General features: G+C 38.0%; 1 protein-coding gene and 1 long non-coding RNA gene across 5 annotated transcripts; both read right to left on the bottom strand.

Annotated features, from left to right (window-relative positions):
* Positions 1–6,690: 6,690 nt before the first annotated feature.
* Positions 6,691–9,500, bottom strand: LOC149819263 (uncharacterized). The gene is made up of 2 exons (XR_016427441.1): positions 9,375–9,500; positions 6,691–6,809 (listed from the first exon to the last, which is right to left on the bottom strand). It is a non-coding gene; the product is annotated as an uncharacterized LOC149819263 (long non-coding RNA).
* Positions 9,501–14,422: 4,922 nt separating this feature from the next.
* LUH (LEUNIG-like protein) lies at positions 14,423–26,419 on the bottom strand. Of its 4 annotated transcripts, none has more exons than XM_089986022.1 (19): positions 26,190–26,419; positions 25,465–25,922; positions 25,306–25,347; positions 25,123–25,220; positions 24,489–24,598; positions 24,097–24,389; positions 23,873–23,948; positions 23,642–23,753; positions 21,829–21,878; positions 21,378–21,698; positions 20,564–20,641; positions 20,132–20,356; positions 19,172–19,310; positions 18,993–19,102; positions 18,735–18,884; positions 16,503–16,658; positions 16,266–16,382; positions 15,172–15,372; positions 14,423–14,725 (listed from the first exon to the last, which is right to left on the bottom strand). In XM_089986022.1, exons 3-19 carry the CDS (start codon positions 25,335–25,337, stop codon positions 14,582–14,584), a joined length of 2,412 nt encoding a protein of 803 aa, XP_089842148.1. In that variant the 5' UTR covers positions 25,338–25,347; positions 25,465–25,922; positions 26,190–26,419; the 3' UTR covers positions 14,423–14,581. The 4 variants fall into 4 exon arrangements, with proteins under 4 accessions (XP_089842148.1, XP_089842150.1, XP_089842151.1 ...); XM_089986024.1 differs by having other exon boundaries at positions 26,065–26,254; XM_089986025.1 differs by having other exon boundaries at positions 20,564–20,635; positions 26,065–26,254.
* Positions 26,420–26,623: the final 204 nt, after the last annotated feature.

The following is a 26,623-nucleotide window of genomic DNA, read 5'->3' as shown; positions in this document are numbered from 1 at the left end:
ATAAGGTGTATTTTTATCAGATATCCCAAAGGATCTAAAGGCTATAAATTCTATCACCTAGATAAGAGTTTAATTGAAAGTAAAGATGTTATCTTCTTAAAAGATCAAAACATGGAAGAAGTTATTTCATAAATAAATGAAGACAATCATCTTGATCTACAGTATGATTATGATGACATACAAGAATCTATAAGTAACAGCGAACCTTCTGAAATCACTCATTCTTCTTTTTCTCAACAGTCTCAGGTTGCTTACAAAAGGTCTAGAGTTCCTCTGTCTTACTTAGATAACTATTATATCTATCTATCGAAGAAACTGTATTATGCTTTAGACATGGATGACATGAAAGATAACATGTCATATGGTGAGGCAATAAACTCACGTGAGTCAACAGACTGAGTAAAAGCCATGGACAAGGAAATTGAGTTCATTGAGAAAAACCAGGTCTAAAAATTGGTTGATTTACCTAAGAAAAGAAAAGTCATTGGTTGTAAATGGATATTAAAGAAGAAATTCAAATATGATGGTAGCATTGACAAATTTAAAGCAAGATTAGTTGTTAAGGGTTTTTCTCAGAAAGAATGATTAGATTATGTTGACACATATTCGTCGGTTGCAAAATTTGCCTCGATAAGGATAATTCTTGTGATAGTAGCTGACTATGACCTAGATCTACATCAAATGTATGTTAAAACCATTTTTATGAAGCAACCTGAAGGATATATAATAAAAGACAAAGAAGATAAAGTATATATGTTAAAAAAATCCTTTTACAAACTCAAGCAATTACCACATCAGTGGTACTTAAAGTTTCATAAGGCTATTACGTCATTAGGGCTTATGGCAAATAAGTTTGACCACTGTGTTTATGTCTAGAAGAGTGGGAGTAAATTTGCAATTATCTTACTATATGTGGATGACATTCTTCTGACTGAAAACGATAATGATATGATTGTCAAAACCAACACTAAGTCATGGTTAAATTCATAAATTGAAATGAAAGACATGGGATAAACATCCTATGTTCTTGGAATTAAAATCACTCGAGATAGAAGCTCCAAAGTTTTAAGCTTGAGTCAATAAAGGTATTTAAATCATATACTCAAGAAATTTAAAATGAGTGATTGTATGCCAGTTAGAACATCTGTAGTAAAAAGTGTCAAGTTGAGTAAAAATGATAGTCCAAGTGATGGACAAGAAAGACTAAATGTCCATTATGCTCAAGTTGTTGGAAGCATGATGTATGCTATGCTTTGCATCAGGCCGAATATCAACTTTGTTGTTGGCCTCGTTAGTCGCTACCACAGTAATCCTGATTGACCACACTGGCAAGCAGTAAAAAGCATATTTTAATATCTAAAAGGGACTATAAACTTGAAATTTTGTTTTCAAGGTGATTCTTTATTATTAACTGGATATTCTAATGTTGACTTTGCAGGCAGCAGATATGATAGTAAATCCACCTCTGGATATGTTTTCCTTCTGGGAGGAGAAGTAGTTTTCTGGTCTTATAAAAAATACGGTTCTGTAGCTCAGCATATTCACAAAGCTGAATATATTGCATGCAATGCAGCTGCCACATCTCTCATTTGGATAAGTCATTCCATTAATAATGTGAAGCAGAAAATAACCAATGGGCCAGTCTAGATTTATTGTGATAATCAGGCTGCCATCTCTCTTATTAAGAGTGGAGCTGATAATTTAAAAAGTAAACATATAATGATAAAATACCATTACATTCGTGATATGATTGAAAGAAATAAAATCAAAGGCAACTACTTACCCATATCTGATATGATTTCAAATCCTTTAATAAAGAGTATATCAGAAGAAATGTTTTCAAAACATATATCCTGTATGGGATTAAGATATGTTTAATATAGCCATATGTCTGGATGAGAAACTCAAATATATAACTCATTCCAGGATATTGATGCAAAGAAACACCCCAATAGTGAAAGGCCAAATCATGCATCTAGTTTTTGTTTCACATGGCCAAGTGGGAAATGTTTATAATTGTGACCATGTTTCATGGAGAACATTCATTCGTTAATGGATGAAACTGCCTTGGATCAGGGCTTTATCCAGAATGATCTCCTTATTCTAGATAAGCTCCAGGTGAAACAGCGTAACAGATCGCTGGGGTAAACGGCTACCCAGAGGGAGGTAAACTCCCAGCAACCCTCTTCTATAAATAGGAGGAGGGATTACTCATCAAGATATACAAGCGTGAGTTAAAACCCCCTTTAAAGTAGGTCGTTTACGAATCTATCTCGATCCCCTTTGTCGTTCCCTTAATATCGATCCTTCAAGTCCGAGATCCACTTTGTGCAAGACCAAGAATCCAACGTGGGTACTATGGCAAATCAAATCCTCATATCTAAGATTGAGGGCAGTTGTTCCAACATTTACCATTACTTAGATATGGACTTAACCGTTCTCAACTAGGTAACTATCTTACATGGAGTAAAAATTGCTTAATCATATCCAGAACCAATGAGGAAAATAAAGGAAGAGGCGCTTGATTTGGAGTTAATTAGATACTGCTTAAGCTAAAGATCCAAATTCAACTATTTTAAGATCCAAATTCAACTATTTTATGGAGCAAGCATTTACTTTTTTTAAAATCATACCAATACTCTTACAGGAGAAATAGGGTTTCTTTTTTACTGTTAATTTTCATGTTTTCACAGCACACTTAGTTTACAGTTGTTCTGGCTACATATTACCTACATGCAATATATTGTGAATTTAATGCAAATTCTAACTTTTTATGTGTAAAATATATTTTCTTTTATTTTTTAAAATTTCTATACCATCTTGTCATATTATGTATCAAAACAAAGTTGCCCCAAACTTTGTAAGTTTCTGGAGTATGAGTGCTAGACTTATGTCACAATGACACATGGATATGAGGACGCGTGACACAGGTTCGACTCGCAAGCTGGAAAAGATTTTGGAATATAGGACATGGGAACATGAAACTCAATAAAAAATTGATATTTTAAGGTTATAAATGCATTTTTTATTTAAAAAATATTGAAAGTATTAAAATAATGAGCATGCATTTCAGTGTCTATGTCAACATATCTTTTCATGTCTGGTTGTGTCACTAGGGATACACCACCAATAGGTCTGTTAAACGTGCTGAATGAACCAAACAGAGGGTGTTCAAGTTCAGCTTGTTTCTGTCTTGAGCCAAGCCGAACTCAAACTAGTTTGTTTGCAAAAAAAAAACAGAGTTAAAAATAATAGAATTTGAACTTTTAACCTACTGAGCCAAGCTTGAATGGGCTCATTTACAAAATAAATAATTGTTTCAAAGTGTAAGCAATAAGATTTAAACTTAAAAACTTATTGCTTGCAAGCCAAATTTCTATCATCTACACTCCATGATATAAAACTTACGTAAAATAGGTATATTATTAATTAACAAAGCCTATACGAGCCAAACTAAGCCGAGCACTGGTTGTTCATGTTTTGCTTGAGAGCCTATGTCAAGAGTTCGAACCAGCTCTTTAAGAGCCCAACACAGCCCATGCCATGAGTGGCTCATCTCATTTCCCAGCCCTAGCTGCCAACATCGCATGCCTTTGTGACATGGACCTAAACCGTGACCAGTGCATGTAGTTCCTGTTGTGGGGATCTGTCCAATTTGGCTGCATGATCGATCGGTTGTGCTGTAATTAACAAGGTTCAACTTCATCATATTCAGAGTTGATGACCATGGTCTTATATCTACGTGCCCTAATGATTCTTCATCACATCAGGGGTCCTACCACCATGGATGCAATACTTAAGTCTTTGATGGACCCTATAATTTCTTTTCAGGGTTGTTTTTGCTTCATATAAAAAAGCCCAGTCCACAAGGTCTATTCTCTGGCTAGGGGCAACTATGGTTTATCATTTGACATAAAATCATAGTTATTAGGAGCTTCTTGCTACATGGGAAACTCCCTTCCTTGGAAGCTCACTTAGGAAGCATAAAACTTCTCGCTTCACCAAAAGGAAGAGAAGCTTTGGGAATCCAGCTTCCAAAACATGGGAAACTCGATTGCCTTTACTGGGAAGCTGACTTCCTCTTTGTTTCTCAAAACAACTCTCTTTCGCTTCCTTAAAGTTTCTCTTTCACTTCTTGATACTTTGCGCTCACTTTTCCCTTCCTACATTTTTCATATTAAAATTTATAATGAGCTTGCATGTTGGTTTTATATTGTATTATATTTATGTTCAGGTCATTTTTTTTATTTATTTCCACTCACGTATAAAACGACTTTACATGCGTTTTCTTTTTATTTTTTATGCACTTGCATAATCACCTTCTGCTTCCTGCTTCATACTACTTTTTATTACTCCCCATAAATCCTTTCCAAAGCAGGGAGGCGGAGGCAGTAGATATTTCATTTTTCTTGGGAGGGGGACATAAGATATTTCTTGGGTGGGGGTTAGAAGATATTTCACTTTTCTTTATGGAAATTTTTTTACCTATGTTGGGAGCAGGCAAGGGCATCATGACTATGGGAGTTTTAAATTCTTGGGAGGGGTAAAACATCTGATGCATGTCAGATAGACGGTCCACGTTTGTTGGATGTCATTCACTGCATATGAAGAGCATCAGAGGGACACCAGAGCAGATCTGGTACTCGTAGCGAGTATTTAATAAGTACTTGGTGAAAAACATCACTGAATGAAGTAGAAAATTTCGCAGAATGAACGGACCGTGTCACGCGCATGCAGCAATTTTTTCTGTGTTTTTTGTGGGGTTCGAGTATTTTGTCAAGTACTCACGCAGCGTGAGGTCTCGATCTGCTATCTCTGCATAGGCCGACAGGGTTCGAGTATTTTTGTCATACTCACTTCTAAAGTAAACTTACTAATTTACACTTCGGGGAGACAAAAATGATCGATCCCTGAAAACAGTAAGAAGAAAAAACTGTCAATGAAACTACATTTATTACAAAAACAAAGATGAGCAGGAACGTTCCTGCTCGGTAACATTGTTATCAATACGGGAAAAAATTGTTAAATACTGAATATGTTATTTGAAAGAAGATTACGGATGTCTTAATGCATGAGATATCTTATTATCTTCCCTAAGTCTATGATATCTCATCACTAGTATTCGTTGTAATATGCTAATTCTGCCCATCCTTTAATGAATGATTTTCTTTCAAAAAAAAGAACATGTTATTTGAAAGTTTTTTCATTAAAAAAAAGGCAAAAAAACTAAGTTGAAAAAAAAAACAGCAAACAACACATAGGGCTTTAATTCGGTTTTAATCTTATAAAACAGGTTAAAAAAAGTCATATATATGATCTTTTTCCTTGAAAATCAAGCTAGGGTATAGGAACTATGAGATTCAGATTTGACATGTCATTCTGATCCAATCCAATTCAATCCATAAATGACTTTTTCCGAGTACTTTTTTTAAATATAAATGTTTGTGTTCTAAACATTTCTATCAAAAGAACGTGTTTAATTTTTTTGCCAATTTTTTGAAAAAGATGAAGATTCATTTTACGTGTTTTAAAAGAGTTTTGCTACTCCTTGTTGGACTATAGAGTGGATGTGGGAGAGCAGATTATCTGGTATGGTGAACCGCCCACCCTACCCTGATCCCCGGGGGTTTGTTGAGGGGAAATCGATTTCTCGTCCCTTATGTCATCCCTATCTTCATACCTATCCTTGGGATTTTATCGATGCAAGTTGTTTTGATCAAATCAGACTCCATAAATGTGATCTGCATCATTCATTTAGCGAAGATCGACATTTGAATCGTTGAAACCCAACTTGTGTGCAGGTTTTTTAGTGATTCAAAAATCAACTGTTGATAAAACACAACATTTTGTGATTTAAAAAATCATATTTTTAATCAAAAAATTAAAATTCAAGGGTTGATTCTTATTCAATCGACAATGCTGAATCTATCTATAAGTTCAGATTTGATCAAAACAACTTGCATCATAAGATTCAAGAGGGGTGTGAAGATGGGGGATGACATAGTGTGGTATTTTTGTATAGTGTGTTCTGTGTGTATAGTTTACTAATAAATTAGTAGGGGGGCACTTTCCCTCAGCTTTCCCACAGGAAAAGAAAAGTTTTGCTAAGAAAAAGCCTGACATGTGATTGTGTAATTATGGCCTCCATGCTCCACAATCTAGACTGTTGCATGATTGCATCCCTGCTTGACAGCCCATTAGCATGTTTGTAGCTCTAAGAATGTCTAAAACAAGCACCAATTTTAACAATGGTATGGCTAGATCAAACGATTTAAACCACCCTAATATATAGCTAGTTTCATCTTTCAGACAAACAAAAGAGAATGGCTATAGGTGACCAGCAGAGGAATTTTATGGTGTTGAATCCAACAAAAACCCAGTACTACTAACAAATTTAAAATGATCATAACAAACTTATTCAACTCATAGTGGTTCCTTTAAAATAGGAACACGTTCGTCATTTATGAAGAAGCAAGAGACACATATAGTCTCTCACATAGGGAACAAAAAAGTGAAAGCAAAGTATCAAAAACAATGACATAAAGGAAAATTGGTGGATGATGATCATGATGATGATGATGACCTAAGAGACCTTAGTTCTTGGAGCTCATGGCACGCTTCAAATTCTCTGCTTCTTGCATGATTGTCTCCTTAGCTTCCTCAGCCTTGCCTACAACAGTGTCCTTGATCTTTTGGGTTGTTTCCTTTGTTGTTTCCCATGCACCTTGAACCGTCTGCTTTGTTTTCTCTGCCAATTCTTGAGCTTTTTCACCAACCTTGCTGGTTACTTCTTTTGTATTTTGGCCCACCTGCTTACAATTTCTTCTGTTAATTATTAGTAGCACCTTGAAGAATTGATGATGCAATTAACCAGCTTGGCAAATTAGACTGCGCATCCAAATTAAGAGAGTAAAATGGACTAATGGAGATAGGTGTAGCCATAGGGATAAGCTTCAACTCCAAGTAATTCACAAAGTGCAGGCCTACCAACGGGGGCTCCGCTTGTCTGGTAGGAGCAGCTAGTGCACGTCACCTTGTCTTGGGACGGTGCAGGTTCAAAACCCAATGGTATATATAGTTGTATAACTGGTAGGGGTCTGCCTAACCCCAGTTTGCAAAAAAAAAAAAAAAATTGTAGGCCTGTCTTTGAAACATAGTAGTAAGATTCAGGAGTCACATAGGACACAAGGGCAGTCTGAGTTGGAGTTCAGCTGGTCTGGTCAGCCATTATGGTGGTACTTGATCTATGCTGGCTGAGTCAAGCTAGACTTAGAAGAGTTCATGGTGACTATGGGTGCACTTGAGGGCCCTTGGAGATTCATGGACCTGGAGATCCTCAGCGTTTGGGATCCAAGGATATTAGATCTAGGGTTTCCTGGTCAGAACACACTAGAGCTGAGCAATAGGCCAGCAAGGCGACGCCCGGTTCAGGCCAGCCCATTGCTGGACACCCAGCTCACAGCCTGCCTATTAGGACCATGTACCTAATTGGGCCGGTCCGGACACACACACACACAAGATTGGGCTGGGCTGGGCTACCCAACCCCTTGCCTGATCCTAGAAAACCATGGATAAGGCTAATTTGGGATTCTCTGCATGAAGGTCGAATCTGGTGTGGGCCACAAGCCATATCCAATCTTGATGTGTGTGTCCTTGGGTCTTTTGGGAGCATCCAATACACCTAAAACGACACAGGGTAAGGGTGGAATGGGATCTGGGCAGGGCAGACCATGACTTGTCCCGTGGCCAAATCTAGCTCTTGGAGAAGCAGGTGAATATCCAAATCGTATCTAAAAGCTGGGTCCGGTTTTGGTAGGGATCCCATGTTAAGAGCTAAGTCAGGATTAGGTTTAATTTTACTTGGGAAAAGTGAAAACATGCCATAAGTCATCTGGATCTCACTCCTGAAACTGAGTCTGGATCCAGCTGGTTCTAAAAGACAAACCCGATTATTGATCTGGTGCGTCATGATCAAAAGAACTGGTCTGGATCTGAGCTGTATGATACCCAAACCCCACAGGGGAAACCTGATCAGGTCCTACAGGTCAACCTACCCGACCTGGGTTTGTGCTATTTGTGGCTCGATGAGTAGTAAATGTAAATTTGATACTTCATGGCTTGATGTCATTGAGAAGCTGTTTTTTTTTTTTTTTGAATTTATAACCTGAAGAAACCGCACCCAGCACGAAGACCTGGTCGTCGTGCTGGCAGTGTAAAAGCCTGAGGCTAGGATCCATGCCCCTGGGGCCTATGCTACACATTGGCTTATGCAGAGGGGCAACACCCATGAGAATCAAATCTTGACTGGCGGTCTAACAGCCAAGGCCCCACCCCACTAAACCAACCCCTTTGGGGTAGTTGAGAGGCTGTTTACATCCATCAAATCTCAAAGAAGATTTGAAATTAAAGAATCCCAATTTCAATAATCCAACTGTATGGGGAGCACAACGAGGGCACTTGGGTATATATACTCGTTAGGGTAGAATATATAAATATTTCAAGCTTGTAATGTTGTTTTAAAAAAACAAATATATTATAGTTTCATATTATAATAACGTTTGTGACATATTTGAAAAGAAAATTTGAACACAGAAGAGTATGCATACTAGCTTTTTCTTTTCTGAAACGTTTTCAGAGAATTAGAGAAAATTAAAAAAAGAATAGAACCATAGTGTTTTTTCCTATTAACGTATTTTTTTGTGTATTTCAACACACCACTTATTAAGTTGTCAAACATGCAAAGAATGTGTGGATGATAATAATAATGTAATATGACCCCTATGATCAGTCCTTGGTTAACATCGGGGTTTATACATTGCACAAAACAATGTTTCGAAAATACAAAACGAGCCATTGATGGAACGTTGAGCAGCAATCAGGTGCTCTGGCTATGTGATCGGTTATGTGATAGAGCAACCCAATGAGGGCATGCATGCGTTCCTAGGGTGAAAAAGATCTTTTTTCTTTTGTTTTTCGAGGGGACTTGTGACCCCACATTTCTCTATCACCTTATCCATTTTATTCTTGAATATAATTCGATAATCTATTTGACATTTCAACCTGCAAGCCCTGTGCCCTAATTTTTGGAACACTGGCGTGAATGCACCTGCATGCGCACAAGCACACACATATGCATGCATGCATAAGCCTATGCGCACACACAGACACACACACGCACTGAAAATATTTTTCTCCATCAGGAAAAAAAGTGATAAATTAATATATATGTTTTCTCAAAATAATTTTGTAAAAATATCAGCATATATAATAAAAGAGCCAAGGCCCATCCCCATTACACCACCCCCCTTGGGGCAGGAAGTAGCAATTCTCTCATTTATTCTACTACCAACATGACCCTACGGATTTGAACTCACCTGCTTATCCAGACAACTGGGATAAGTTCTTACATAATGCATTGTCCCAACTTATCCCAGTTAATTATATGCATACGTAGATGCATCTAACAACTATCCAAGATTTGATCGAATTCGCAGGTAAACTCATAGCATGCATTAACATGGCTATAGCCTTAACCTGATCAATGGCAGAGGAAGCCTTATCCTTTACATCTTCAGACGTTTTCTTGACCTCCTTGCTCCCCTGCCTCATGGCTTCACCTGCCTTGTTGTATAGGTTCGACGCACTGTCCCTCACTTCGCGCGCGGCATTTGCCTGCATTGGCCTGGACCCAGTACTAAGATAGACCCTTGAATTCATGGAGCAACCGCTTGAAGAAGAGGAACAAATGTGGTGCACTTTTGGAACCAGGCATCCCAATGACAAACCGGCCATCTCTCTCTCTCTCTCTCTCTCTCTCTCTCTCTCTCTCTCTCTCTCTCTCTCTCTCTTTGTGTCTTTGCTTCTATGCTATTGAAGAGAAACTACACCATGTTGGGGGGCTTCCTGGGTTTGATATAAGGGTGTTAAAGGGGCCCAGAGAGTGACAAATGTCAGGCAATTAATGGTGGATGACGTGTCCCACCAGACCGGTTACATAGCTAGGGAGAAGTGGCCACTCCAACCGTTTGGTGGCTTAGGATCCTGCATTCATGGTTAGTTGATTAGTTGAAATTGACTACACATCTGGCCCTACTTCACCGGAGCAGATCCAGTGACCGGTCCCATAATTTTCTGTCTTTTGTGTTTTACATACAAAATAGCTGTGTATTTGTGTTTTACAAAGAAAATCGCTTTACGCATTAGCAATTTTCTGTGTTCTAAAGTACTCAACCCAACCACAGTATCCAATACCAGCACGGGACACAAATTTGCATTTTTTTTTTCTAAATAGGACACAAGGATGTGGATGTTTTAATTATTTAATTGATTTAAAAATATATTTTAAATATGTTAATATATATATTATTATTGTAAAAATTATTATTAAATAATATAACTTTTTAAAATAATATAATAATATTTGTAAATGATATATTGTGTCACATGGCACATATCAGGTTGTGTCACTTAGACACTGGACCCAAAATGGCATGTCACTTGGCATAGATCTGGCCAACACCCGTGCAGTGTCGAAGATGTAAAAATGGCACTTCTGCTACACGTGCTTACTTTTGTGGCATGAGGTTGGGAGTTTGGATCTCTCAGCAAGTTGGACATGGGAATCCAATTTGAAGGATTCAAACCCTCCACCTCTTGGAAAGGTGGAGAACGTCCTACAGTTACGTTAGGACTTGATTTTTCTATCTTTTGTTCAACAAAAAGACTGTTACCTAAACATATGAATGTACACATTTTGAAGAAAATTTTAAGTACAAATAAGCATTATCAAGCTTTAATGACTAAGTCCAAGCTCAAGCCCGGCTCATTCAACTAGCCAGCTGCAAACAAAGGCTCAAGCTTGGCTTGTTTACTAAATAAACCAGCGCAATCCAAACATTAACCAAGTTCAAGCTACTCAACTCGTTGTGCACCCCTAAATTGATTGCTCCAGTTCATCCGGCCATGAAGATGTAGTTTCCATAACATTGGTCTGAGATTGTTCCACCTTAATTTGAAGAATAGTTGGGCAACTGCCACAAGGTCCAAAGTGGGTGCACACCTATAGGGCAAGGGAGATCTCATACCAACCCGATGCTTGCCAATGGATGGTTGGGGATGGGGGTTTTCCTACGCGTAGCTCAAGAGAGAGAGAGAGAGAGAGAGAGAGAGAGAGAGAGAGAGAGGTATAACAACGGAACCCCTTGGTTTGACAAATTGAAAAAAAAAAGAAAATATATATATATATATATATATATATATATATATATATATATATATATATATATATATATATATATATATGTGTGTGTGTGTGTCTTGCAGCACATTCTTGGAGAACTGCGTTTTGATAATATTTTATATTTTTTCCCTCAAAAATTTAATATTTCAAATTTATTTCACCCACATGGTTGCCGTCAAAAGTCACATCTATGCGTGTTAGCAAAAACTTACTGAACCGGTAAAACTTCAGGTCATAAAATGTTCTTTTCTTTTCTATAAAACACAGCCTTGGGTTAATCTACCCCTCCACCTTGCCCACTGTAGAACTTCCTAGAGGTCTAGCAAAGGGGGGCTCGAAACTATCCCGCAGACAGGGCTGTCCGCGGGACACCCACCACGTGGGGTCCACACGCTCCTGCTTGCCACACAAAAGCGGAACTCACAGCCAGCGCAGGAGGGCATCCCACGGACCGTGTTTCACCCTTTCCCACAGAACACCACGGGACAGGACACCCTCGGACACTCGGGAAAAAACAAAAAAACAAGTCAAGGAGTGTGCTTCATCTAACCCAGGTGCAGCCGCTCAATAAGTGTCAACCAGAGTTGTGAAATGAGACGAGCTTATGGTAAACTTGCCCCCAGCTCTGTACACCTAATGCTGATTCAGGAATGGACTCTACGAGCTTAGCCATGATATGATCACAAAGGGCCAGTCAGCAGAACGTGAACAATGGAGCTTCACAAGCATACAAGCACACACACCACACACCCCAAGCACGGTTAAAGTGGAAGGCTAGCAAACAGACGGGTTGATCCTCGAGTCCCATAGGCCCAAACACACAAGGTGTGTGGTGCGGTACGCTCAAACACAACTTTAAAATTTAACTAGGTCAAAATCTAGCACTCCATGATGCAGGAGCACTAGTGCTAAATAATTCACGCTTCCAAATGCAGCCCAATCTAATGCTTATCACAAAATTCTGAATTAAAGTTCACTGTCCTTTCAAAAGAAAAATACAGCCCAATGTAAATCAGGTAATAATGCACAATGAGAGTTATCATTGACCTTTGCCTGGAATGTGTTTGATGGGTCAATGACTAGAATCTTTGCACACCCAAGACATGAACTTTCATCAGAACCAGAGCTCCACCAACTTCAGTGGCTGCCCGATGAATATACAACAACAACAACAACTACGCCTTCATCCCAAAACAATTGGGGTCGGCGATATGAACCAAAAAAGAAAATCATTCTAGGTCTTCCACGTGAATCCTTCTCCTCCAATCATTTCTATCCAATGCCATGTCCTCGGTGAGGTTCAAAGCATTCATATCATTTTCTACCATCTCCATCCAAGTCTTCTTAGGCCTACCCTGACCTCTTTTAACTAATACATTTTCTCATTTCTCCATCCTTTTAACTGGAGCATCATTAGGCCTTCGCCGGATATGTCCAAACCACCGTAAACGATTCTCTCGTCTTATATTCAATGGATGTAACGCCTACCTTCTTACGTATCTCCTCGTTTCGAATCTTATCTTTTATTGTATTTTCACACATCCATCTAAGCATACGCATCTCAGCTACACTCATTTTTTGAATATAATGTCTCTTAGCAGCCCAACATTCTGTACCATATAGTAAAGCGAGCATAATTGCTCTCCTATAAAACTTTTTCTTCAACCAGAATGACATTCTACGATCGCACAACACTCCAGTTGCACTTTTCCATTTCATCCACCCAACCTTTATCCTATGATTTACATCTCCATCAATTTCTCCATACTTTTGAATGATAGATCCCAAATATTTGAAACATTCATCCACCGATATTTCTTGCTCACCAAACCTCACTACTTTGTTGCTTACTAAACCGACATTCCATATATTCTGCCTTACTCTTACTCAACTTAAAACCTCTAAATTCCAATATCTATCTCCATACTTCTAACTTAACATTAACCCCAGCTCTAGATTCATCAATCAAAACAATATCATCAGCAAACAACATACACCACAACACATTTTCTTGAATTGATCTTGTAAGTTCATCCATCACTATAGCAAATAGAAAAGAGCTTAATGCAGATCTTTGATGTAACCCAACCGTTATAGAAAAATTGGTTGTCACCCCTTCACAAGTGTGGACATTGGTTACTACTCCTCCGTACATATCTTTAATTATACTAATGTACTTGAGAGAAACATCTATATTCATCATTATCCACCAAAGAACATCATTAGGTACTCTATCGTATGCCTTCTCCAAATCAATAAAAACCATATGCAAATCTTTGTTTCTCTCTATTTCTCTCAATAAGTTGTCTAAGAAAATGTATAGCTTCCATAGTTGATCTTCCAGGCATAAAACCAAATTGATTCTATGATATCATAACAACCTTCGTAAACCTATATTCAATAACTCTCTCTCAAAGTTTCATAATATGACTCGTGAGTTTTATACCACGATAGTTTGTACAATCTTGTATATCACCCTTATTCTTATATAGAAGCACCAAAGTACTCTTCTCCCACTCATTAAGCATCTTATTTGTTCGTCAAATCCTGTTAAAAAAGATTTGTCAACCATTTTAAACCTTTCTCATCCAAGCATATACGTTCATATATTCATTGCCCCTAATAAATTCTCACATAGCAACATTCTCGAAGGTTTCATGAAAAAACAAAAACACCAACTTAGAAGTTATGATTTGTTAGGTTAACATTATCCATTCTATTGCGCTGAATCGTACAAACGTGAGGAAAAGGTAGCAAAGTTGGACTCAGCGATCCTTGTATAAGCAACCACCTCGGTCGGGAGTTGTTCATGGTCTAGAAAAGTAGACCTCTTAAAAGACTAGCCACAATTCATCAAATACACGACAAAGAAAGAAAATCTGAAGACCCAGACCACATCTCATCTAATACAGCACTTTACAAGTGCCAAAAAACCAACGATGAGCTTAGCGTAATTGCAAAATGAAGCTAGCCGCTAGAGAAGGGTAGCTATTATTACGGGCATATGGGCAGCCACCTGATTGGAGAGCCTCTTATGAGGTTTAAGTTAGGTTGGCAGTTCAAGATATTTTCATTAATTTTTTTTCCCCGGTTTCTAGGGGAAGATGAATCAGTCAATCAAAAGGTTTCATATCCACCCATTTCCAAAACTCTCTCTCTCATTTTGAACGAGCGATACCCAAGTACACACATAACACGCATTCTTCATTATTTGAGTTCAAAGCGCAGAGGGTAGACAAGGAACGGATTTATTGCATTTAAAGCCAACACGGATGGAGAGAAGGCCATTTTCAAATACTCCCCCTATGCAAGAATGACAAACCAATCCAGAGTTGCACGCACCTATTTCCAGATTTTCACACACTTATCGTGGCTGGCAGATGCAACCATGCTGGTAGCAGGTGATCGCGCCAATGCCGCTATCAGACCCTCATGGGCTGCCACTGTCATGGTCTTGTTATCCACCATGTTCCAGAGCTCCAACGACTGCAAACCAAGGTCAGGGTGACTGTGATTAACCAACAAAATAGCAATGAAAACCCGAAAACATGGAATGCAGAGCAACACAAACAGGTGACTTCAAGAGAGCAACTGGGCATATTCAGTTCTTTAAAAATTATTGCAACAGAATAATGAAATGCAACCATTTTTCTAAGATATTGAACCATAACCATGAAGTGTTAGAACAGGTATAGATCTCTAAAAGCCTCATTACAACCTTAGTGCAAATTCTCAACAAGCAAAATCAAATCTGTTGTATGATTTCGTGAGATTTAGTTGACAAACTCTAGAAACTCATAGAAGGCGGCTTAGCAACCGGGTAGAAGGGCAAATACCTCAGACAAATAAGGCAGAGCCAACTGGGGCCTCAGTGAAATATTGAATTGATTAACGAAAAAAGAAAAAAAATTCAGAGGTCACAAAAACATTACCTGGTATCCACCAATTACTAGGAGTGTTGGATATGCCGGATGGAAAACGCATGAATGGAATTTGTTCCCATTGGAGCTGAGTTCATGTATGCATTCACCACCAGAGGCCAATGACCACACCCTCACAGAATCCTCACTTACAGAAGCAAGATAGTCCCCATTTGCATCCCAACAAATAGAATGCACCTCTTTAGTATGACCCTGCAAACCGCCCCCACCAATAACAAGACAAGACAAGCATCAACACAAGCACTACATAGATGATAAATTAGGCACCAAAACAGCGCATCATAAAATGAAAGGAACCACCTGACTGAAAACACCTTCATTATTTGAAATATGACATTATACCAAAAATATTTCCTAGATTCCTCCAGAAATTATCAATGTTGGACAGATTTTCAGCTTTCTTTCGACTAGGCAGATGGATAATGTTAGACATGCAAACAATTCATCATCCAATGACGAAAACAAGATACAAATATAGTAAGAATTCTTCATTGAACGACAATGGCAAACAATCACATCCATCCATAGAAGTTGCTAGTAGATGCAGTCCCACATGCTGAAAATAAGTATCATTTTTTACAAGAATGTTCACCAACCAAAAGTAGAGAGAATAAGTCTTCCTTTCTACTTTTATTCTCCTATTCAAAGTAAATATTAAGCAATAGAACTTGCTTTTATGTAATAGTCTAGATGAAAAAAAAATTAAATGCCACAACAATACAGATGCTACTTGCCATTGACCTAGGAAACATTATCATCTTTCTCCATATCTAAAAGTGTCTTTGTTCTCAACCTTAATTTTTGCATTCCCCTAGTAGACAAATAACTTTAAATCTACTGAAAGATTGTCACAACAGTTCGTGGTTCCATACGTTTTATCACCATACTGAGAAAAAGAAGATTTGACATATTGGAGCATACATCAGCTCTGCAAACTCTATGGAACAATCCTTAATGTAAACCAGAAAAATTTCAGGCCAAATAGCATAAAAGATGCTCCTCTGCATTAGAAAATTATTGAGGTGTTTTATGGACATTCTTCTACACTGGCAGAATATTGATATTCTACTACTCGGCTTGCATACCTGTAGTGCATGTATCCGCCTATCAGACTCAAAATCAAAGATGGATACGACATTCTCTGCAGCAGCAGCTAGAAACTGCCCAACTCTAGGTTGAAATCTCACTTGTGCAGTTCCACCCTGCTAAGTTGCATAAGCAATGAAAAATCAAACTTCATTGGAAAAAAAAAAAGACCAAACAAATGATCAAAAGAGATCACAAATATTGGGCATGGGAGGAAAAACAAAGAAAACACTAGCCTTGGAAACACGTGTGCATGAAATCTGATTAGTGCTCCACAAGCGAATTTCACCATTGCCATCACAAGAGCACAGAATATCTGTTTTCTTTGGATGAAAATCTAGTGACATCACAGCAGATCCATGCCCAGTATATGCATTCATACAATAGCTTGGCTACAATAGAATACACCAGAATACAGAATAAGATAAAATTTTGTCCATGGTAGAAAATTCAAGCATTGGTTATGTAACTGAAAAAAAAACTTGGATAAAATTTAGCAAATGGCATGTCAGACGCATGTGTAATGCATGCTCTATCAATCTATTTTTGACCTAAAAGCAGTGTAAAAACCAAAGGAATTTCACATGACTGGTAAACAAAAGAGACTTGATACTTTCTGAATGAGACAAGTAATCCAAATGGCAAGCTATTGTCAGGACATACATTTGCAAAATAGTGATATTGCAGGAACCACGACATCACCTATGCTAACAACAAAATGCATGATTTTGCATCATTACAAAAACTTTCAAGCAATTTGAAGAAGACATTATATTTTTCAATTATGTAATTAGTTTTTCAGTTATGTAATCAGTTTCTTAGTTACTTTGAATTAATTAGTTTATTTTTAATTAGTAAGCTTTTAATTAATGTTTAATTAGTTTATTTTGCTTTTTATATGTTAATCTCATATTTTTTAGTACTTTTTATATGTTAATCTCATATTTTTTAGTACTTGTATGAGATTTTCTATTGCTTATTGGTTGTTGCTTTATAGGACATTATATTTTTCAATTATATAATTAGTTTACTTTGAATTAATTAGTTTATTTTACTTTTATTTTTAATTAGTCTATTTTTCTTTTTATATGTTAATCTCATAGTTTTTAGTACTTATTTGAGATTTTCTATTGCTTATTGGTTGTTGCTTTATAGGATATTATATTTTTCAATTATATAATTAGTTTTCCAGTTATGTAATCAGTTTCTTAGTTACTTTTATATGTTAATCTTATATTTTTCAGTACTGATTTGAGATTTTCTATTTCTTATTGGTTGCTACTTCATCAATAAAGCATTTCTTTATTTATTTGTATTTTTAGATATTTTTTATAAATTTTTTAAGTTTTAAAAAAAAATTGAGGCTTACGCTTTAGGCCTCGCCTCAATTTTTGGTGGAGCACCTCGCTATGCCTCAACACTTTTCACAACACTGCAACAGTCGACAGAATAATAAACATGGTTATGCTGGAACTAAGGTGACAATGGCCAATTGTGGTCCAGAACATGTACAGTCAAGATCCACATCTGAGAAAAGATTTCAGTTCCAATCAGATCAGTGCATCGTGATAACAAACCCTGTAATTCAGGAATGAAATACATAACAAATATAAAAAAGACTAGACATGACCTAGACCTTATTCAGATATACCACCCACAATAATCCAGATCTGTTAGGACCCTACCGATAGACCAGTTTGAACCCAAATGTGCAGGAGACTATTTTTCCCGTTTATATTCAGCATGTATCAGGTTAGGACAGAGTTCCAACGATAGATACTGGATCTATACTTTGTGGGTCATACAGGCTGACAAGGCACAAGACATGGTTGGACACAGTGACTGGATGACCAACCAAATCAGGCCCAATATCTTCCCTTATTGAAATCCGTGATTTTTTTCTTGCCTTTTTCACATTCAAACAATTCACGCCATACTAAGATAATGTCAAGTCCTATTAACATCAATATTTCCCAAATTTGGAAGATCATCTTCATGGTGTTTGAGCACAGGCCACTTCTCTCACTGCAATCTATCATTCTGAAATGCTATGTCAATTGTTACAAGTGCAGTTATGGGTTAAGAGAGTATGATATATATATCTTTCACATGATTACATTGCTTGGCTATTCAATTCGGCTGCTGTCTATTTACTTATGATATGGAGGCAGATTATACAACTTAATCTACAAGTAAAATTTATAATAGAAAATACATTTTTTAGAAGAAAATAACAAAAAATACAATTGAGGCACAAATCTCTTGTTATCTTAAACAGAAAAAGAAACAAGTATGTGGACTAATTGTCTAATAAAATAAAAATGCCACTTATGACTATAAGAACATGAAGTGTTAAGCTAGAGTTGATTAAGTTAACAGCATCAAAGAATAAAGGAGAAATAATAAGATCAAGAGAATGAAAGATAAAGACTGCACAGAAAGGAAGAAAACATCTTAAGAAATATTACATCAGCAGCATCCCATAATCGCACAGTTCTGTCAAAGGAAGATGTTGCCAGTTGGGTTGAATTGGGTCTAAACCGAACATCTGTAATCAAGTGAGAGTGTTCTTCAGGAGTACTCTCTGTTTTCAGGGTGTCCATGTTCCAGAGGATAGCCTGCAAGCAACAAACAGAATTCAGCATGTGTCCTGTCTATACAGGTACACAGTACACTAAACCTTTCCAAAAGGTTCAAGAGGGTAAATTTGATAAGCAATGATTCACCTTCTTCTCATGCCCAGCACTAGCCAGAAGCTTTCCATCAGAAGAAAAATGGCAGCAGACAACTTTGTTATTACTCGAACGAAGACAACCAACTTCACGGAATGTAAAACCTGAAACAAAAGCTGAGAAGGTAAGTTTGTTTTGAACTCACTAAAAGAACATGATACTGCATATGTTACCTTTGGAAGAGTCTGTGTTATATTCTGTAGGACTCCTCTTTAGTGTACCAAATAAGCTTGGATCTCCATCATCATGTTGAGATAAAAATGATTCTACATTATCCTCTAAGGAACCATCTCCAAAATGGTCCATGCCTTCCTGCCATGTGAATATATAAATGGTGCACAGACCAAATATGGCATTATTGCACAAACAATAAAAACAAACTCCCTTTATATGTCACATAGGTGTGGGTGGGTGTGACACGGCAATTTCAAAATTCAAAAAGCATGGGTGCATATATATATATATATATATATATATATATATATATATATATATATATATATATATATATATATATATATATATATATATATATATATATATATATATATATATATATATATATATATACACACACACATATATATATATATATATGTGTGCATGCTGAATACATTCTGGGTCTGATTAGCTGGACCCAGGACTGAAGAGTTGAACCAGACCTGGGTCATGACCCAGGTCTTGCGCAACACCAGGCCCTGCGCCATGGCCAGGACTTGCAATTCGACAAAAGAGAGAGAGAGAGAGAGAGGGCCTGGAGGGTGGGGAGCTGCAGCAGAGGAGAGACGCAGGTGTGAGGGAGAGCTAATCCCCCAACAAACCCTCTTTTATTATTTTTTTTTTTAACTTAAAAAGAAAAGGATTGTTTTATTTTTTAACTTAAAAAAAAAAGATGAAAATGGACTTGATTAATGCTGTCTGAGTCCAGTTTCGCCTGAGTCCATTTTCTGGGCAGAATTGGTCTCAGAGTGCGGCAGGACCCATGTCCTGCAGTACTGGGTGTGTGGCATCAACACGAGTGTAGGACCCATGTCCCGCAGTACTGGGTGTGGCATCAACACGTGTAGCCGCTGTTTAGGCGAGTCCATGTTACAAAGCACTCACAGTTATAAATTATCAAATGAAAGGCATACCAGCTGATTTGAAGATGATGCAAGTCCGCCTGGTCTATCTGCACCATACATCATCAAACTTTTAGACATACTATTGACATGCATATTTGCAGCCATAGGCAATCCATCACAAGGCGTATGGGTTGATGGAGTTGATGGTGCAGAATTTGGGGAAGGGCCAGCAGTATTTCCAGTACCAGTACTGTTTGCAGCGCCAGAAGATGAAGGTTGCTTCCTTTTTCTGTTCTGTTTTCAGAACAGAAAGACAAGAAAATAACTGCATTATTAACATCATAAAAAACAAGCTCCATAGAAGATGAAACAAACTTCTGCAACTAATAGAAAAGAACATGAAAATCAATTATATACACAACCATACTGCAGCTTGTAAATACAGATTCATGCTTGAAGGAAAACCAAGCAAGTCAATAATCAACACAGAAAAGGGCCAACCTGCTGCAATTGCTGCTGCTGCAACTGGTCAGGTTGCTGCTGGTGTGCTGAAGATTGATGTATCTGGGCCATCTTCATCTAAATTTAAAACTAATTAGTAGTAGTACCTAAATAAGGTCCAATACTAGTGATAGAAAATATTGCATCATATTCACAGCATACTGAATTCTGGCTTTTATTAGCTCAAAGACAGTATTTCAGTATCCTTCTAAAATGGTACAGTATCCAGTAAATTCCCCCAATTGTACATGCTTTCTGTCTGATTTATTAACGAAGCATCTTTTTTCAGGTGATTTTGGTTCTCTAGGTTAGCAATTGAATTATTTACTTTACAGTATTATTATGTCAGCTGCATCATAGCAAAAACAAAAATTAAACTACCGTCTTATCATAGCAAATGGCTATCTGTTTCTCTCAATTCTTGCCTATGAAAAAATTAACTTACACTCTACAAGAGTCCATTAAGTTTTCATTTTCGTTGTTATAGCTAATGATGGTGCACAAGAATGCATTCACATCCATTAAACTGTATAACCACCGTGCAGACTTGGGAGTAAACCAAAAGAGTGATTTTCCAACTTAAAAGATTACCACAAGTCTCCTAGCATATTACAGAAGACCCAAAATTTCTCACTTTTTTTCTTATTTTTTCACCTGTTCAGCAAACTTAGCCCAATGCCGGTACTCCATGAAAATATTATTTTCTCCCATTTAATTCATGTCAAAAACATGCAAGACATCAGAACCACATAGCTAGTCGCTAGCAATTATCAAAGAAGAAAAGTGACTCAAATAAATGCTTGGAAAACCTAACCTTCATAAGAAGTTCTGCTTGTTCCTGTGAAGGACCTCTGACCTTTGGTGAACCAGACTGGATAGGAGAGCCTATAGATCCATCATTTCCAGTGGGTTGCCCATCTTTTCCATTCAACCCAACTCGCTGCAACACTCTAAATCTTCGATGATCCACATCGCCGTAGTTTGGTGAACCTGTTGATCCTATGTTTCCTTGGACCTGAGCCTGTGCTAACAGCTGATGTTGTTGCTGGGCTGTCAAAAGCTGAAACTGGTTTGGAGTTTGCATGAAGGACTTTTGTACTTGCTGACCAAGGCTTGGCCGGAGTTGATCAATCCCCTGCATAGAAGTTTGAAAATCCAATATTCCATCGAAAAAGATAAATGGATAAAAAATAGACAGATATTAATAACTACCAAAACTCTTTAAATGTGGTTCACATTGAAGTTTCTAAGCATTCACCACTTACAGTTAAAGGCCAACCCTTTAGTGGGAGACCACTAGCACCCTGATTTAGTCCTGAAAAGGAAAGAAAGAAATTCAACATGATCCAACCATAAAAGGAATACAGAATATAAAACTCAAATTCAAATAAAACTTTCTTCAAAATTCTTGGTGTGATTCTTTTACTGGAAGATTCTCGTGAAAATTCTCAGCTTAACCAGTCCCACCCTGGCTACTAGCAAGATATGATACACAATTTGCGCTTCTTTTCAGGTCATAGCATACATTCAGTTAACATTTGTTTCAGTTCATTTCTGTTTCATAGTATTCTGAAGCACAGAAGCAAACATGAAGAATGATTGACACTTAAGTTGAAGGACTTTTTTTTTCTTTCTTTCCTTAATCACAAGATACTCAAATATCAAACCAATGCCATGGTGAATCATCAGCCAATTAGAGAAGTGTATCAAGAAAAAAGAAAACATGACAAAATGTGCAAAGCTTGTACAATGACATTACAACAACAATTGGGAATCAATATGTTTCCCTTTTCAAGACAACATTATTCAAGCAAAGATTATTGAACGCCACTTTTAAAAAAAAAATCTCTAATACAAGCACTCATGTTTCTGGCCATTACATCAATTGGACAAAAAATGAAACCTTAATGGCTAAGGGTCCACAAGATAAATATAAATGATGCATCACTCTCAAGCACAAAGATGGACTATCCTGCCAAAAGCCATCTAAAAAACATGGGTGAGCTTTTGAATTTCTTGCAATATTATTGCCAAAAATTCAGATGCTGCAAAACTGGTAAGACGATGAGGCGGTCAAAATATCTCCTATTTTCAACATTAATACTTTTCACATTTTATCTCATTTTTCTTATGATTTTGAAATATCATCTATTCCAAGATCTTCCTGATATTTTTCCAACAAACTTCAAAAAAAAGAAATTGGCAAGTTTTTCCCTTCCCAAGCAGAAACCCAAGAACAAGATCTCTGGCATTGGTCAAACGCACTAGGCAAGCCTAGAGTTGGGCCTTGCATGATCGCTTGACCTTCATAAGTGAGTCTAGGTATCACCTACAACCATAATGCAGTGGAAGCAAAAAAAATAGCTAAAAAGTATCCCAGTCACCTAGTTGCCCGTTTAGGTCACTGAGGTTGCTTGCTCAGGCATTTGCCTAGTTCCTAACAACTGAATGCCAGACAAGTGCCAAGATCACCTTGGTTGACCAGATGAAGCCCAGTCAGACCCTTCACCACATAAGAATTCAGAGCCTACAATTCCATCATATACAGAAAAAACTCTATGCAGAACAATGTCTACTAAGTATTTACTTCACCACATAAGCAACCATTTGAAAGATGGTAGATGTGTGATGCAGCAGATGGTGATCCAACACCACGTTGAAAGATGGTAGACACACAATGCAGCAGATGATGATCCAACACCACTATCCATAAGAGAGGGGGGAAAGGGAAAAAAAAAATACAGAAGACCCACATGAGATGCATGAGCCTTTGAGGAAAAGGCAGATCAAGGTTGCTTAGATGTTAGCTTACACGCCAAACAATTTCTTTCAAACACATTTGCAGCAAAATTTGCTATATTTAGAGGAACACAATGACTTAATACCATTATATTAGCTCCTCACAACGCCTTAACAATAATGTTGTTGTTTTAAAACACTGAGCCAAAAGTTAAGTTGGGAAGAAGAGAGTGGACGTGCTCAAAGCAAACTAGCAACCACTATTGAAAGGTTGAAATTTGCCAAAGTGTTTCATGAGCTTTTTGCATGAAATTCTAAAAGATAAGTTAATCATTTCACCTGGGCTACCAAGACCAGATTTTGTCTGCAGAATTCCAGATGAATAAATGGATGATGGATCCATTGGCAAAGGCCTTTGACTTGCAGCCAAACTAACATCGCCCTTGATATCCTTCAACAGAAGCAATAAAAAACAACTAATCAATTTGTAAACATTAAACTTTGACTTTAAAAAATGTTAAAATACTGAATTGAGCAGAAAACTTCAAGGCAAAGGGTGAACATAGTTACAGCATTCTGTTGTGTACGTGCTTGAATCTGTTGCAAAGCAGCAGATACATTGCCAGGTGTTCCTTGGACCAACTGGCTGTGCCATGGAAAAAAACAAACAAATAGAATAAATTAAACAAATCCAGTGACATAAAGATGACATCCTTACGGATACGCTTGCCTAAGACTCAACTATAACTGACAAGAGTCAAGAGATTTAGCATAACATTCTAGCTTTTGTGTACCCCTGATTAGCTGACGATTTAAAAAGGGCCATCCTATTTGCATCAAGAAGCTGCGGAGATGACTCTGGATCCATTGAATTCGGATGTTTCATGCGTTCTTCATACAACTTGGCAGCCAAGACACTGGCCGTAGACTGGCCCAACATGCTCTCGGAACCTATACCATTTATTGAACCAGCAAGTGAAGGATGACTGGCATCCCTCCGCTGCATTTGAGCATGCCGTTGTTGCATAATTTGTAACTGCTGCATCTGCATTTGTTGTTGATGTTCCCGGGCTTTCATTTGCTGTGCCTGCATATTCAGATCACCAAATGGGAAAAGAGAAGGTGATGGATATGAAAGAGTTGACAGCTCAGTATCAGAAGTGAAACCAACCAGCAAAATATCTACCTCTATATAAGCAGCAGCAACATCTGAATGCTTCTCATTTGTCCTTGCAATAAAGATGTCCCAGAAAACGGACCACCATTCAAATAAAAAGCCCCCAGGGGCATCAATAGCTGTATTTTAAACCAAAAGACAGAGAATTACAACTGCAAGTCGCTCCCTACAGCGATAGCAACAAACACCCTCCCCCCACACAGAGAAAAGAAAGGCTATCATCCACTATTCCGAAAGTAATGATTAATAACCTACACATCGTAGCCATTCAAATGCAATGTCTGAGACTGAATGCTTCAGTGGGGATGATCATAGTAAAAGATAAGCAACAACATAAGCACCATGCAAATTGACGTTTCTAAATTATATTGAATTGCATTAACAACAGATTCGGCTTGAGAAAGAATTCACTTTCTCCAAAGTAAACATATACGATAACATAATGCTTTTCTCAAGAGAGAGAATGGCATTTAAGCATAATTATCAGCATTACAGCAGTGGCAACTAAAATTCCATAAATCAGCAATATGGAAACTAAAACAGAATATTCTCCAACTAAGATCATTAAAACAAGCAATGCAGTTCCAGAGAAAGAGATCTCCCAATGCAAAGCAAAATCGAACAAGATTGGAGCACAAATTACCTACGGGATCGGCAGCAACCTTCCCTTCCGCCATGAAAGCTTTAGCAGAAGTGTGCAGATTCCGTTTCAAAAGATAGTCATAAATATATACATCGAGCCTAAAATATAAAAAAAGAAATATTAAGATTAGGAATCGAAAATCATTGACGAGTTGAAACATCAATTTTTCATAAGGGCACCCACATTTTATCCGCTTCCCAATTGCTCTGCGCCATACTGTGCAATCTAATTCACAGGAATGATGGAAGACGCAAAACCAAGATAATTAAAAAATATATAGTCATAAACCAAAAGATGAAGGGAAAATCCATCAAAGAAGAACCGATTTGTATCCTATCGTACCTTTAACTCAATAAACACCGAAAATCAACAGGAATGCAAACGCATAGCTTTACGCAGTATCAACTCAAAACCCCTCACACTGATGAGATTTTGTAAAAGAAAAAAAAGAAAAAGAAAACTAATCCTGCTTCACACTCGATAAGTTACACAAACTCTGCTCTCTACTCAACTATGTCAACAACCAAACAGAGACAACGAGATAGGAAATATGATCTCGGCCCTCTACAGAGCCCTCGTTACAGAAAACAGACAAGGAGCGCCTTCCACTTCACCGCTTCGACGAATGGAAACCGACAACCGCCGTCTCCACCAACCCCAGAAACCCTAATTCCTCCACCATTACACCACAGCACCAATCCCTACCGTTCCGAACGACAATCTTCCCGATCGCAACCTCCAAAAAATCTAATGTCGCTTCAATTCCTCGCAATCCCTCGAGGAAAACCTTAATCCCGTCACTGCAACAAGCAAGAACAAAAAATCAACCATAAATACCCCCGATCCATAAATCAAACCCTAGAAAACAGAAAGAAAACCAAAACCCTAGCAATCTCAGACGAAAGAAGACCCCAAACCCCTCAAAATCGCCAAAAGATAAACCTTCAAAACGATAGTTCGCGATATTCGAGCAAGAATTCCCCAGAAAGAGAGAGAGAGAGAGAGAGAGAGAGAGAGAGAGAGAGAGAGAGAGAGGCATCCGAAGAAGGCGAGACGGAAGAACGTACGGGAGAGGAGCAAGACGCGACTTTCGAGGCTCAAGGGTGGGGGATCCCTCGTCTCGCACGCGATCGAGAGGAATCGGTTCCTGCCGGGTGCTTCTTCGTTGGAGACGGCGTTCGAACCAGTCAACTCGGGATGGAGACCGGTACAACCAAGGGGCGACTCGGGGGTGGACTCCCCGGGGGACTTTGATCAGCCGCTGGCTTTTTAACAGAGACGGCCGAGCTCCGCGCGCTAAAAAGGAGCAGTCGGGTTCCCGGGAAGAAGAAAGCGATCGAACGACCAGGTCCGCTGATTTCGATCTTTCAGATGACGTGTACGGTAGAGATTCCTCCGAACTTGCTCGAAGTTTTAGTCTGAGTCCTCTTCCCGCACGGAGTTTGACGGGGGAATCGCCCTTCGTTTTAGATTTTGACGAAAGTACCTTTCTTGATGTTAA

The sequence above is a fragment of the Nuphar pumila genome, chromosome 13 (genome assembly GCF_984573655.1).
Source record: "Nuphar pumila chromosome 13, dmNupPumi1.hap1.1, whole genome shotgun sequence".
NCBI classification, from domain to species: domain Eukaryota; kingdom Viridiplantae; phylum Streptophyta; class Magnoliopsida; order Nymphaeales; family Nymphaeaceae; genus Nuphar; species Nuphar pumila.
The sequence above is the reverse complement of the archived record's forward strand: the minus strand, read 5'-3'. Positions and strand labels throughout refer to the sequence as shown.